The following is a 15276-nucleotide window of genomic DNA, read 5'->3' as shown; positions in this document are numbered from 1 at the left end:
AACCACAGCGGGAAAGAGCGGACACAGACTCATCAAAGAATCTTTGCTATGGTCTAAATTGGGACAGGGTTTGTGTGTCTCAATGGGGCAGGAGATACAGATGAAACGGGGTGGAAGAGCTCTGATGCAGGTAAACAACAGAAGAGGTTGTCTGACTCTGACACCAGGCAGCACTACGTGTTTCATAAGCAACTTTTTTTATAGCTGTCTTTCTATGAGATATGCTCTAGCTTATAGGCTTGATGCAGGAGTTACCGGGTGACATTTCCTGGACTGTTATGCAGGAGCTCAGAGGAGCTAATCATTATATTTCTTCACACCTTAAAATCTGTTAAAAGTATCTGAATTGCATCCTCCACACCCTTGGGGCGCTGCCTCCATCTGGACAATTGCTGTGCAAGGGAACTAGCTGTCCGACTCCTAAACTGCAGCCCCAGCTGTGATTGTTACACAATGAAGTCTTTGGGACTGGGTTCACAGGGTATCACCACAGGGGAAGAAATACTGCTTCATAATTACACAAAAATAGGAGAGTGATTGGCCTGTGTTACTCTAAGCACCTTGGTTTTGTCAGTCTAGTTATTTCCTTATTTGTATGCCCACAGAAATAGAGAGGGATAGTGCAGGTACCCAGTTGTTAGTGGTGACTGAAAGATGGTTCAAATCCATGTGACAGCTGGCCCCAGGTATCAAAAAGTTTAGTCTGATGCTTCAGAAAGAAATTATTTGGAAGCGACTTTTCTTGACTCTGGAAACTGGAACCTTGTTTTCCTTGCTGGGAAGATGGATCTTTGAACTGGCTTAGCATGAAACCTCATGTATTTCATTTTAATTAAGCTACTTACATGATTTCCTGAGATTTGACTAACATTTTGACATCTGAGTACAGCAGTTCACAGGGACCTGCTGCCAACTAGGAACGGCAGCCCAGATCGAAAGGCACCAGGCAAACAATATTGGAGACATTCACACAGAAAAGAACACAGTATGGGCAGTGATAGCCCATTGTCTGTGGTAGGCTCAGTGGGATCCATATCCACAGTCAGGGAGTGGGGAAGGACAGCTGCTCTTCATGATTTCTGATGAAGTGGGCTGCAGCCCACGAAAGCTTATGCCTGCAGAAATTAAATGTGTTAGTCTTTAAAGTGCTACAGGACTCTCGTGTTTTTTTATTATTTCAATCCTCATTCCAACTCCAGAGGGATTTTATCAATAGGGTTGGTTCCTGCTCCATGCTATGGAATGCCCCCACTCTCCAAAAAAGCAATAGCTAGGTGGGTGTGGAGACAGAGAACCTATATTCAGATGTCCACAGCATTTGATCTGTTCCTTCTCTCCTTTTCCCCCACCGTCTTCTCCCTTCCATTTAGACACAGGTTATTAACTGCTGCTATGTCTCAGCTGCCATGCTGCTCCACTGCAACCTGCCTAGACTTTTCTTAAGAACTCTTAAAAACATGTACACCCCACTGATTTTTCAATTAATTGAACTGCAGCATGCAAATTAACTGGAGTAGCATAGTGCTGATTAGTCGAGCTACTTCTGATGTTAGTGTCATTAAAGAATGACCTATCCATGACCATAATAAATAGATACAGCACTTGCAATCAGTGCCTCCATAATATAATCTACAATTAAGCAGATTCACAACCATAGTGTGGCAGACCAGATATGATTTTGTGCAGAAGAAAAAACCGGATTCCATTCCACTATACTCTTTTTATTGACAAAAGGATAGTAGAGGTTTCCAAACACTCGAGGAGGATGGTATGAATCATGGTAACAGGCAGAAGCGTCTACTGGTCTTTCAATTCCTTCAGTCTTCTGATGGCAGATTTGACTGTAACTGCAGAGGTGGTACTGGAAGAAAAGCCATATTGTCACTCCTACACTGAAGCAAACAGCAATCCTCATCCATTGCTCTCCCTGTGCACTGAGTTTATCAGCTGAAGAGAAGCAGTTATAACTTAGTCCAATTCCACTTTAATATCTCATGACCCTTGAAACACAGATCTGAGTCTGAGTAGACACAGGCAGCTGTATGACATCATACAATAAGTAGAGGATTATGGCATTTTAACATCCTAGCTCCCCAAAGCACTAATAATTCCGAATTTGATGAGTTTGAGGTTAAACTTAAAAAATCCAAACATGAAAGGTATGGAAGTGTACAGTTAAAACACTCAAATAATCTTAACTCTGCCCTGCAGTAATGCCAAAAAGGGAAAAAAATAAGAAACCTGTATTTTATTCTAAAGCCTTGTCTATACAAAAATTGTATATATCAGTATAGTTAAAGCAGTACAATATCACTAGTGTGGATGCAGTTGTAACAGTACAAAGGTGCTTTATACCTGTACAGCTATCTTTGTAGGGAAGGAGTATAAGACATGGATAAGGCACCTCCATTGTAGGGGTTGTGACAATTAACTATTTTGGTGAATGGTGTGATTTTTCTACCAAAATAGTTAACACTGGTACAAACTTGTATGAAGACAAAGCCTTGATCATACAGTGGATTGGGGAACTCAAGGCTCAGGAGGTATGCACAGCCCTTGGAAAGGTCCTAATTTACAAATCCTGACTGAACAAATACCATAAGGAAGGCCATCATGCTTCATTCTTTAGAGTCTGTTTGCCACCATTTATACAAGGATCAGCAAATAGAGTGAATGTATCTAGACATACAAACCTGTAACACACACACACACACACACCCACCCCATTCTCAATATTTAAAAATCTTTTGCTTCCATGGCTGCAGATAATGAAGGGAAGGAAGGATGGTAGTGGTATGATCACTATGCCAGTCTGAATTTCTTAAAACCAGTGATCAGCAGCTGATCTTGTAATCAGCTTGTGAATCAATTGTGAATGAGGGCTTTCTAATTCAGGACCTCCATATGAAAGGGAAAAGGTTCAAAGCCGGTGTGAAGACTGGGGCAGAGTTAAGAGTGTAAGGGGAACCTAAAATATGTATTTCCATACTTTCAGATGTTAGGATTTCTTTTAAGTTTAAACTTAATTGAAATTTCAGGGCTTCCAACATTTCTTAAATAACTATGACTAAAATAACTGTTTTATTAAGACCAAAGAAGACTGTGAGGAACTCCAGAGTGACTTAACAAAAGTGGGAAAGGGGCAGCATGACAACAAGATCCGATAGTCACAAAAGCAAGCTAATTACACGTTGAACAGAATAATATGAACTACTTCTATTCTGAATGAATTGTAACCATGTGGGGTAGGCTAACTGAAGGAAGAGATTTGCTTAAATAAGCAGCAGTCAGAAAAGCAACACAAATCTTGCACTTTGCTTCAACTACCAGGCAACAGAGCCAGCTATTGTATGTTTCCTTACTTGTAGGTCCAGGCACCACCAGCTACTGTCTTCATACAGGATCCACAATGCCAGATACCCACAGCTCTCCTCTTCATTTTGGTCTGTAACACAAAATATTTATATGCTTTCAGCTAAAGAAACCCAAGAAATCTAGACGTCTTTGCTCAGCAAAAACACCACCTTTCAGCACTACTTCAAAAACAGCAGAACACAATGAAAATAGGATTTAAATGTCAAGGTTTCACAACAGCAACATTTGCAACCAAGGCCAGAAGGAATCTGAAGAAAGCAGACCTTCCACAGGTCTCTTGACAGAGGCTAAAGAATTTCAGTAACGGCATTTACTCAGGCAGATAGTATTCACAACAATAACTGTCTCTGTATGGAAAAAAAAAAACAACCTACAGCTGTTTTTTCCCCCCAAACAGAAGAATAAAGCAGAGAAGCTGAATTGGACTTAGTTCCTCTCTACAGCTGGTCATTTATTCTACAAGTTGTTTTAGCTTATATTTTATGAAAGCCATTTTAATGTTATGTTCTGCTCATATGGCTGTAAAACCATTTTAGCTTAAACTGATTCACCAAAAGAAAAGGTGCTGCAGTATCAATCCAACTCTGCATGGATAGATACCCACATCATAAAAAGCCACTACCATAACTAGAACCCTTATCAGAGTCTCAACAGAAAAACCAAAATTGAATAGGTCAGGGATACTGAACTACTCTCGCTCTTAGAAGTGCTCCTTCCAGGTGAAGGCTGAAATGCATTGGCAGGACAACTTGTATAACTGCAGCTCATGCTGTATCTACTCAATACCTTCAAAACTATCAAACAGGCACATTTCAGAAGCACTAAGTTCATGCAAAGAATTACCTCAGCTTTTTACTAGCTTTTAAAGTCTAACTTTTGTAAATTACTAACACCAACACTTAAGCCTGGGTGCCTATAGCTGAGTACCTAAATCCATAGTCATGCATCAAAGATAGAAATCACTAGTAAGTATGGGTACTCAGCACATCTGTACAAGCCACTTTAGCTGTAGGCATCTGAATCTGTAAGTTTTGGCTAAATTAGGGCAAAGAGTGAGTGGATTTTCAAATTTCTGAGACCTGAACTAAAAACTTAATTTTTTGGTCACATACAAGACCAATTAGATGGTTTCATGCCAGTCACCCCCTCCTCCCCAAAATAAACAATACACACAACTAGCAGTCTCACTCAAGATCCAGATTGGAACATAAAATGTTGTTTCCAGGAAAAACTTGAGGACTATTGGGCAAAACAAATTAATATGATGTTTTAATAACCAGTAATACATGAAAAAGTATATAACTTTACCTTATGTCCTTTTACTGGATGTCTAACATTTTCTGCCCATCAGCATTTAATGTAGTGAAAAATAACCTGAGACCATGCTAACTGAATTACCACCAAAATATGCATCTTGAAATGGGGTAAATCTTTTATTTTGAGATAATATGAAAAGGTAGGAGACAGGGATTTTGCAAGTTGTGACCTTACACCTCCTTGCAAAATCCATCTGAAAGCTGTGGGCAATTCAAGCAATGCTTAGCCAGGCAGTAATTAACCTGTCACATGTTAAAGAAGTAAAGAAATCTGAAATAGCAGTTCCATTTCAAAGTTTCAATCACTGTAAGACTTTGAGAAATTGCTAGGGTGACTCAGAGGGCTCTTACCTTGCCGCAGAAGGAGCAGGTATACTTGGCATGCTGGCTAATTTCAATCTTCTTCACCATTTTCCTGAGGGAAGCACCATAACGGGTACCATATTTACCCACAATCCCAACTTTCTTGGTGCGCTTAGCCTGTTAGGATATAAACCAACACACACATTAGCTTGATTAAAACCAGAGATTTAGCAACAACTTACAGCAGCCGAAGAATTAAAGCAAAGTTATCTGCACACAGCTTGAATCATTAATTATGTAACAGCGGTTTTTTTTACTGTACAGTATCTACAAAAATGCTGAATCAAATAAGGTTCTTCTGCACCACAGCTAATCCAAATTTGTCCAGCACTTTGAAAATCCAAGCCTATATAAATTATTCCACCGCTCCATGAGTATTGCTTTGGTATGTGGGGTTAAGGGTCACAAACCTGCAATGGCACATCAGTGTACTTGAATGCGGTCATCTACAGGACCAGGGCCACATCTACAGAGCCTTTCAGCAGATGTTCTCAGGACCAAACTGACAAGCAAATTCAGTCTTACAAGGCTAAGTATTTTTATCCCCAAGTCAGAAATTGGTGGGCGGGGAGCGAGGAACCAGACAGAGATGAAGCCTCCTGCTCCAATTCACACAGCAAGTGTGATCTGCCTTGCTACCACCTGGCAAGTGTAAATTTCAAACCCTGGCAGCAGCAACTCCACTTCTGGCTGCAGGTCTCTTTTCCGCACCGGGTCCTCAGCAATCCCCGCACGCTGTCAGTGATCCCCGCTCTCCCCAACCCTCTTGCCGGCCCTGGGCTCAGCATGATCCCCCAGAGCAAAGCAGGGCCCGTGCTCTCTCGCTCCCCCCCCTCTGCGAGGAAACCAGCGCTCGCAGAGAGGAGGCCGCTCCGCTGTTCTCTCTGCCCGGGGCTACCTGCTCATGTCCCGCTCCCAGAGCCTACGCCACTCAGGCAGGGAAGGGCCTTGAGACCCGTGTCTCGCACCCCCTGCCCCCGCCCGGCCCAGCACCCCCGGCTCTGCCCGGGGCCCGCCCCACCGAGCGTACTCAGGCTCCAGGTGCCCGCCCCATACCCGGCCCCCCGCGGAGCGCAGGGCTCGAAGCACCAGCTCCGGCCCCCGTCTCCGCGGCTGAGGCGGGCGGCGGGGCGGATGGCGGCGGATTAAACCGGGCGGGGAGGGGGACTCAGCAACGCTCACCATTTTCCTGCCGGGCCCGGACACAAAGAAGGAGGCACTTCCTGCGCATGCGCGATAGCATGGCTCCCACCGGAAGGAGAGGCTCAATCAAACCCGGAGTGGGACGGTCTATACCTAGGCGGGTCTAGGACTCTATGGTCGCCTGTGCTGGCCCCAGCAGCAGAGTTACTGCAGCTGGAGCTGTTGTGTGTGGAGGGTTTACCCCACAGTCCTGGGAGAGTCAGCCCAAGCCAGGCCTGCTCTGAAAGGGGGCAGCCCCAGGTTTTTGAGACTGCAGGTTTCTTGGGGGTCAACCCTGCTCCAAAAGCCAGGAGCCCACACTGGGGGCGTCTACAATGTTTTTGCTCATCACAGTACCACAACGTGGAGATCTGGCCCATGGGCCAGACTCACACTGACTCCCCCTACGCACCACACACCAGCGACAAACACACAATGTTGGGTGGGATCGCCCGCCCTGTCTTCATCTGCAAAGAAAGGCCCTGTGGAGGATCCACTCGTTTCTACAGCAGGACGTCCTGGCGCTGAATATTCTGCTTCCATGGAAGGGAAGGCTCAGCCATGATGGCTGATGATAGCCCACAGGGCCAGGGGGGAAGGATACATGAACAGTGGTGTACGCAATGGGAGCTGATGCATTTAGGCACACTCATCGAGCCAGCTTCTCTGCTCCCCTCCCAAACTCTAGCCATATCAGTAGTGAGGAAGCGGGGCATTTTGAGAAATTAAAGGCAAAGACAAGTAGAAGGAAAACTCAAAAGAGTTAGATTATAGTAATAGGATAATAATGTGAAACAAGATCCCAGGTATAAATGTGCCCTTAATTCCGGGAACAGGGGAATTACAATAGTAGATCATGCCACTTTCCACCTAATCAGGATATAGAACCAGAATCACAAAAGTGAAGTTCTGCTTCCATGCTCCCCTGTCCACGATCATAGGATTCAATTGCTGCAAAAGCTACCTATGACATTCTTTCAGAATTACTTTCCCTCCCAGAGTTTGAGTCCCACACAAAGCATTCAGTCATTCTTTTTAGCCTTATGCAGCTTAATTCTGTAAATCTGTCCCATGATAATAGGGTTATCTAAAGCCTTCAAACTCACAACATGGAATTTATTTGCAGTTTGAGTTGGAACGATCCATCATTTGGAAAATATTGTAGAAATGTGTTGATGCTGGGATACAGCAAAAATCCAGACAGTAAAATTGATCTATATCACCATGGATTTTATTGGATTGGAGATTTAGCCACAGAATGCAGATTTCTGACTTCCTATCCAAAGAGCTCATAAAAAGAAAATGGATAGAGTGGTTAGCTGGTTTTATTTTTAAGAAAATCAAAGAACACAGTAGATACTAGAACAATAAAAAGGGAACAGCAAAGCTGGAGTTTTAAGAGACAAAAAAAAAAAATCAATGATAATTTACAACAATTCTTATGTTACCCCTCCTTCTTCCCCAAAACCAGATTTAAAAAAAAAACAAAAAAACATTCTTTGCACCCTGTGGTAATCAGAATCTGTATAAAGGCAAACAGGCATAAGACCTCAATGTCCCTCTAATCAAAAAGTGTCCCAGGGTTTCAGAAAGCATCCCACAAATAATTGCTGCCTGAGGATAATCCGGCCGACAAGGTGCGATTCCCCACCATCGCCATCATTTTCTCTGGGGGGTCACATCGGGCTTCAGAGCTGCAGGGGAGCTGCTGCTACCCCTGGCCCCCCCCAAATTAAGCAGTCAAATTCCACCTATATCTAGGCCCTGTTTTTTTCTGAAATTGGGGGGGGGGTGTTCAGGGGAAAAGGGGCACAATTGTTACACAAAAGTCCACGGGGGGCTCCATCTGAGAACCGCTGGACTAGATGACCACCCCAGTCTCTTTATAAACCTATGATTTACGTGATTTGGCTTCATAATCTATGATCTATAATCTGATTAGTTTGATGACAACATGCAATACAAGTTCTTAAAAGCTTTTATATTCAAAACCATCAACTACTCAATTTCTGAAAGTACTTAGAGGAAAAAAAGTCTAGCCAAACTTCCATAAGTTCCACTTCTTTATTAATAAACATGGCAAACTATTTAATTAATTATAATTATTAATTATTAACTATAGAATTAGGGTGGTTAAAACATACATTTTGTAAAGGTACAGTAAAATTAGACAAATCATATTTAACCTTAATAGAAACCATAATTTCATTATGTAAAAGTGTCTTATTAGCTCCCAAATGGATAATACATGGCAAACTATTTGCCATGAATCATGCTATGTAGTAATAGCATTAGCCTCCCAGGACACACGAGGGCTGAAGCTTGGGACATCTCCCCAAACCCTCCAGCGACATTTTCATAGGAATGAAGGTTTATTGTTTCTCCTTTCATAAGAACCTTGTGCAATTTGACATTAATTTTGTCCTAAGACCTGGACCATGCAGTGACACTAACACGTATTTAACACCCCACAAGAATTCAACAGGAGACTGCAGCAGAACAAAAAAGAGATGTAGGAAGAGGACCAGAGGTGGGATCTTGAAATGGCATTTCTTCTTCTGAGCCAGGAGGGGATGCAGACATGTAGAAGCAGGCAATGGGTGATAATGAGACGCTCTAAGGTTGTGGTAAAGTTCAACTTAGAAAGTAAAATGCACTGTTCCTGGGTGCAATCCCTATTTCAGGTTTAGTAATTTCAAGATTCTCTGAATTTAAACTCATTAGGAAGATTTTGTGTTGTTCAAATACTTTTCCTTATATAGTGAGCTATTCTGGGGTATTGCTTACACTTGATTATTATTTATATCACAATTGCACCTGAATGTCCCAACCAGGATCAGGGCCCTGTTGTGGCAGGGACAGTACAGGCACATGGCAAGAGACAGCATCTACCTTGAAAAGCATAGAGTCTAACTTAGAAAAAAAAGACAAACTAAGGCTAGGAAAAAGAAAATGATCCAATATTGTCCCTATTTTACAGCTGAAGAATTGAGGACCAGAGAAATTAAGGGTCTTGTTAAGTCAGTGGCTTTCCATCGACCTCAGGGGATTTTGGACTAGACCGTAAGTGGCTTGTGCTCATGGTCTTAGCTCCCCGTGACCTAAGATAGTACAGTCACCACCCCACCATCCTCCTCCCCTACTTCCAAAGTCTCTCTTCTCCACATTGTGCATTTTCCAGCTTTTTGCCTTTTTTTCTCCCGTTCGATACGTTGTGGTTCAGGAAATGACTCCTCTTAAAATAACACGGAAGCAAGTGGGCACAGTCAAGAACTGAGGCCTTGGCCTTTCCGGAATGCCCTGCTGCCTGTCTCCAACCAGTCCTACAGGCTTTGGATAGGTCTATACTGGGAGCTGGGGGTGCGGTTCCTGGCTTGAGGAGATGTACACACACTAGCTCTCATCAAGTTGGAGTGCTAAAAATAGAATGTAGCCATGGCAACATGAGCAGCGGGAGGGGCTAACTGCCTGAGTACGAACCCATTCAAGATCTTAGGCACATCCTTGGCCAGCTAGCCCGTGCTACACTCTAGCTGTAGCAGACTAGTTCGAAGACAGCTTGCGCAAGTATGTCTTCTTGAGCTGGGAATCACAGCCCCAGTTCCCCGTGTAGACATGCCTTTTATGGTAACCTGGAGAGTAGAACAGGCTTTGTACCAGCATTGAACTCCCTTGACTTAATGGCTAAAAGCACTTTTCTCCAGCCGTAGACTTTCTTTTCTTTTCAATATAGAAAGGGTAAAGTGAATTTCAAGTGTTCTTAAAGAGTCTCAGCAACCCTGCAGCGATGAAGCTGAGATTTTATGAGCCCCATTACGGAGAGAGCATACCTGATGTCCTTTAATGGGATTGGAGATTTATCAGGGCATAGATAAAAATAAATGGAGATTTTATGGGAGGCAGAATTCTCCAAAGACTCGTTCAGCAGATTTCAGAAAAATGCCATTTGCTGCTCTTCTCGCGTACGAGGGGAAGAGAATTGGTCTTCTGAGAAGACAAGATTTGTGCATGAAGAACCTCCCCATCCTTCTCACAACCTACTGAAAACAAACCTCTTTCCAATGGGGGCCTACGGACAAGGTCAAGTGCCTCATGAAAAGGGTTAGATGCAAGATGGTGAGAGCAATTAGGGAGAGCTATCCAACAATGCCATATAGTGGCGAGAGTGGCTAGACACCACCAGATGGCTGGGCAGTAGGCAGAGTCTCCTACAACAGGGATGACATTTGGCACTATGGATCCGACTTCCACAAGTTGGACTCTTCTCCGCTCTTGCTTGCCACCTGCGTACCTTTAAATCTACTTCCTACCACCTGAAAACTCCTTTGGTACAGGCCGAAATAAATCGCTAAGACTTTGTATCAGTTGTATATAAATCTTGTAGAACATTTCCCTGCTTACGTGATGGCATGTGTATTCGAGGATACAATAAAGCCTTAATCAAGGAAAGCACTGGCCTTGTCAATTTGTTCACTTGGCAGAAGTCTCTTGCTTTTACCATTGTCTGGTCACCAGCTGCAGCTAAGCACCCTGTCTAAACAGCAGTGTTACACTTTGCCTCTTGCTCCCAAGGGTTAAGAACTGAGTGTGTGTTCCCCTCCACCTTCTCCACATAAGGTAACTGTGAGATGTACCTAACTGGCACTGTGGCAAATTGATAAAGTTGACCCTTATTCAGTCTTACAAAGCGCAGGGCACGGTCAATTACACATGCACAGCTGATTCCTGGGCATCTTCTAGCTCTAAAAAAAGAGGCTGAGAAGAAAGGAACAAGCTAGTAATGAGATAAAGAGCCCATCACCACTAGGCTGCATGTTCAAGTTTCACCCAGGTCAGTAACGACCTCTAGTTCTAACCAGCTGTTGGCCGTTCAGTGCCTTTTGTGAAACGAGCCAGTTCCAGTCTGTCGTCAGGGGTCCATTTCACAACCACCGCCAGAAAGGTGTGAAAGAACAGTGCTGCACCCTGGCAGGCTGCGTCTACACTGGCCCTTTTCAGGATCTGAAATTCACTGCCAGTGCAGCATGGTAGCAACAGGGGAGGGTGTAGCAGAGTGGAGCAGAACTGTTTTACCACCGTGCCTTGTAACTCTAGTCAAAGCAGAGCTGGATGACACTGGTAAAGACGCCCGAGAGGCCGCTCTGTACTAAAACCTCCACCACTGCTACAGCGGAGTTGCACTGGTGATGAATTAGAGGTCCTAAAGGTGCCACTATAATAGCATCCTTAGAGGGACAGAAAATGTTCATTAGAGGAGTGGTTTGTACATGGCCTATAAACAAGAGTCCCTTATCAGAGCTAACGTACTTAAAGGTGAATGAGAAAAATCACCAAAAAGATTTGTGTGGCCAGGACTGTAAATAATTTAAATAAATGCTAATGTTTCCACTGGCTTGTAGATTTCTTAAGGTCTCAAGGCCCAACCATGAGACAAGACTCCAAATCGAAGAAAAAGCAGGCGCATGGGACACTTAGAGCACTGTGGAATTTGCACAAGTGGCTTAATCTGAAGCCTCAGTTTCCTGATTTGTGGTTTCTGCTGTAAATGAGAATATGCACGCGCGCGCACACACACACACACGCGCACTGGCATGGATGGCAGAGATTAAGTTTAAATTGGGGAGATCACTCAAAACCAGGTGCAGTGGAGAGAGAGAATGGGGAAAAAAAGATTAACAAGGCTGTGGCAAAACGGCCTAACTCGCGGGTCTTAAATATTAGACTCATGGTAGTCTTGGGTTCGAATCTTGGGCAGGATCAACTCAGCCCTTCCCTTTCTCAAGGCAGACGTAGCAAGTTCCAAGCAATTCACTGTATGTGGATCTTCCAGATGTGATTTAATAATGGTGGCCTGCAATAATTGCATAAAGCTGGATAGATGTCCATCTGGTCATGTGTGTTAGCACAGACAATTCTGAAAATCTGGGTTCAAGGTCCTGACTGCTCTGCACAGATGAGTAAGAGCTGGTGCACTTTCTGCAGATCTAGAGATCAGCCCCAGCATCCCTCCTCTCACCTCTGCTGTGATGTGCCCCAGACTGCTGCTAAGCTGCCATTCTAACATCTCAGCAGTGGCTGCATGTCAGTGGTGAATTGGCTTCTGTATATGCGTATACAGTGTGTAAAGTTCGTTGGGTGATAATATTTTGCATTTATATGGTGCTCTGCATATTCAAAGCAGTCTACAGCCATTCACTAGTTCATCCTCATGACACCCCTGTGAGGTAAGCAGGCGCTTTGAAAGCTCGTGGCAACAGGGGAGGTCTGAGGACTGGAATATAGTGCCCATCTTCAAAAGGAAAGAGGATCCGGGGAACTACAGGATTATTTAAAAATAAAACAGATGTGGAAACTGAGGCCCAGAAGTGACGTGCCTTGCCAAGGCCACTGAGAGTCATTGGCAAAGGCAGGATTAGAACTCAGGACCTGCTGATTCCCAGCCCTCCCTTGGTTCGCCCAGATGAGCATGCTGCCTTCTCCTCCCATCCTTTGAGGCGAAACACACCATAGAAATAAAGACAGCAAATCTTCTAAAAAACCCATTAATGTGTTTTATTTTTGGAAACTCAAACAATACAATGATTCTGTGTTTCTTTTTTTTTAAAATAAAAATCTCTTAAATGTCTCTTCCTTTCTCATTACTGTCTGGTAAAAAAATCTTCAATACACCGTTTCTTACATGGACTCGCTGAGCAGGTGTCCTGAGCAGCACTGCCGGGGTCAGACTCCTGGCAAGCGTCAGCCGCCTCCACGAGCAAAGCTTCGTCAAAGTCATCTCCCTGCTCAGAGAAGTTCCTCTGGAAAAGGTTGTAAATGGTCTGCTGCTTCGGGTCTTGCTGTGGAATTAGAGCAGAGAGGTTCTGCACACACAGGAGGGTAACGAACAAGCCAAACAGCTGGCAACTGTAATTAGTTCACAGCTCCCGTTTGCCCCACGGCTCCTCTGACGAAAGGAGAATGGAATTCCAGCGCGAGATGTACCCATGAGAGAACAGCAGGGACTTAGCTTGAATGCAGCTCTGCCATGCCCTCTTCCAGGAAGCTGCACACCACTGTTTTCTCAGTGGTGGAGAGAAAGGAAGGGGTTGATACACAAAATGTTGTGGCCCCTTTCAGAGCAAGGAAAAGCTACTAGAGGGAGCTTTTCCCATGGAAACTTCTATAAGGATTCCCTCATGGAGATCCCCTCACAATGAAGGCTAGGGGCTGCCCTCCAGGATCCCTATGATACAGGGGGAGCTGCAAGAGGTCAGTGAAATACACACATGGAGTCCTGTGCTCCACGCCGGTTTTGGTCCCTGGCAGCTCACTGGCCATGGCTGCCCAGGGGAGGGGGTCTCAGCACAAAAGGTAATAGAGCCTGGGGCTGTATTTACATTACCAGCACAAGGCTCGTAGAGCAAGAGTTGGGGGACAGCGTGGCTTGCTCACAGTCTGCGCTGACTCAGTCCTCCTTGTCACATGGTTCCCTACCACATGGAGAAACCTACACAGGGCCTAAAGGGGGGTGAGGAAATGGAGCTGCAGAGGCACTGGAGTCTCCTTCCACACAAGACTGGGATCACTGCGTGAAAGGTCTACTCCTGTATGGATCAGGAAGGAAGGTGGAGGACACAGCCTGCTGCATTTCAGGAAGAACTGGCGCCATCTCAGCTCTCCTCTTCTCTTTACAGGACACCCGATAGAAAGAATAGCAAATATGGCAGACGACCAGCTCAGCTGAACAGAGAACTCTTCCGGGTGCTTAAACACAAAAAGGAAGCTTACAAGAAGTGCAATCTAGGAAAGATGAGGAGGGAGGAGTATAAAAACACTGCTCGAGCATGCAGGAGCGACATCAGGAAGGCCAAAGCACAGTTGGAGTTGCAGCTAGCAAGGAACGTGAAGGGGAACGAGAAGGGTTTCTACAGATGTTAGCAACAAGAAGGTGGTCAGGGAAAGTGTGGGCCCCTTACAGAATGGGGGAGGCAACCTAGTGACATAATGTGGAAGAAGCTGAAGTACTCAATGTTTGTTTTGCCCCAGTCCTCACAAACAAGGTCAGCTCCCAGACTACTGCACTGGGCAGCACAGAATGGGAAGGAGGTGAGCAGCTTTCAGTGGTGAAAGAACAGGTTCAGGACCATTTAGAAATGCTGGACATGCACAAGTCGGCAGGGCCAGATGCAGTGCACCCGAGGGTGCTGAGGAAGTTGGCTATTGTGATTGCAGAGCCACTGGCTATTATCTTTGAAAATTTGTGGTGATTGGGCAAGGTTCCAAAGGATCGGAAAAAGGCAAATATAGTGCTCATCTTCAAAAAAGGGAAGGAGGATCCAGGGAACTACAGACTGGTCAGCTTCATTTCAGTCCCTGGGAAAATCATGGAGCAGGTCCTCAAGGAATCCATTTTGAGGTATTTGGAAGAAAGGAAGATGATCAGGAACAGTCAGCATGGATTCACCAAGGGAAAGTCATGTCTGACCAACCTGATTGCTTTCTGTGAAGAGGTGACTGGCTCTGTGGATGTGGGAGAAGCAGTGGATGTGATATGCCTTGACTTTAGCAAAGTTTTTGATACGGTCTCCCACAGGATTCTTATCAACAAGTTAAAGAAGTATGGGTTGGATGAATGGACTATAAGGTGGATAGAAAATTGGCTAGATCATCAGGCTCAATAGATAGTGATCAACAGCTTGATGTCTAGCTGGCAGCCGGTAACAAGCAGAGTACCCCAGGGGTCGGTGCTGGGGCCAGTTTTGTTCAACATTTTCATTAATGATCTGAAGGATGGGGTAGATTGCACCCTCAGCAAGTTTGCAGATGACACTAAGCTAGGGGGAGTGGTAGATACCCTGGAAGGTAGGGATAAGATACAGAGTGACCTGGACACATTGGAGGATTGGGCCAAAATAAATCTGATGAGGTTCAACAAGGACAAGTGCAGAGTCCTGCACTTAGGACGGAAGAATCTCATGCATGGATACAGACTGGGGACAGACGGGCTAGGCAGCAGTTCTGCAGAAAAGGACCTGGGGGTTACAGTGGACAAGAAGCTGGA

The 15276-nt window shown here is 44.7% G+C and overlaps 2 protein-coding genes across 5 annotated transcripts in view; both read right to left on the bottom strand.

Moving 5' to 3' along the window:
- Positions 1 to 1700: 1700 nt before the first annotated feature.
- RPL37A (ribosomal protein L37a) lies at positions 1701 to 6351 on the bottom strand. 2 transcript variants are annotated; one of them, XM_067570059.1, is made up of 4 exons: positions 6237 to 6351; positions 5043 to 5171; positions 3363 to 3445; positions 1701 to 1861 (listed from the first exon to the last, which is right to left on the bottom strand). In XM_067570059.1, the coding sequence occupies exons 1-4, from the start codon at positions 6237 to 6239 to the stop codon at positions 1798 to 1800; spliced, it is 279 nt and encodes a 92-aa protein (XP_067426160.1). In that variant the 5' UTR covers positions 6240 to 6351; the 3' UTR covers positions 1701 to 1797. The 2 variants fall into 2 exon arrangements, with proteins under 2 accessions (XP_067426160.1, XP_067426159.1); XM_067570058.1 differs by lacking the exon at positions 6237 to 6351 and adding an exon at positions 5465 to 5515.
- A 6419-nt stretch (positions 6352 to 12770) lies between these two features.
- The window catches only part of SMARCAL1 (SWI/SNF related, matrix associated, actin dependent regulator of chromatin, subfamily a like 1), a 55127-nt gene continuing 52621 nt past the window's right edge, over positions 12771 to 15276 (bottom strand). For all 3 annotated transcript variants that reach the window (XM_067570122.1, XM_067570124.1, XM_067570123.1), the window contains one exon: positions 12771 to 13072. In XM_067570122.1, coding sequence (XP_067426223.1) covers positions 12875 to 13072 — 198 coding nt within the window. In that variant the 3' untranslated portion in view covers positions 12771 to 12874. The remainder of the gene's footprint in view (positions 13073 to 15276) is intronic.

Source organism: Emydura macquarii, unplaced genomic scaffold (genome assembly GCF_026122565.2).
Source record: "Emydura macquarii macquarii isolate MOO-44397 ecotype Brisbane River unplaced genomic scaffold, CSIRO-AGI_Emac_v2 contig_2988, whole genome shotgun sequence".
Classification (NCBI taxonomy): domain Eukaryota; kingdom Metazoa; phylum Chordata; order Testudines; family Chelidae; genus Emydura; species Emydura macquarii.
This window is presented reverse-complemented; position numbering and strand designations above follow the sequence as displayed.

Coding starts and splice junctions, on each gene's coding strand:
- RPL37A (XM_067570058.1), bottom strand. CDS start 5,500: ATGACCGCATTCAAGTACACTGATGTGCCATTGCAG. Junction 3,446..5,042: donor CCTGCTCCTTCTGCGGCAAG/GTAAGAGCCCTC, acceptor TTTGTGTTACAG/ACCAAAATGAAGAGGAGAGC. Junction 1,862..3,362: donor GGTGGTGCCTGGACCTACAA/GTAAGGAAACAT, acceptor CTTTTCTTCCAG/TACCACCTCTGCAGTTACAG.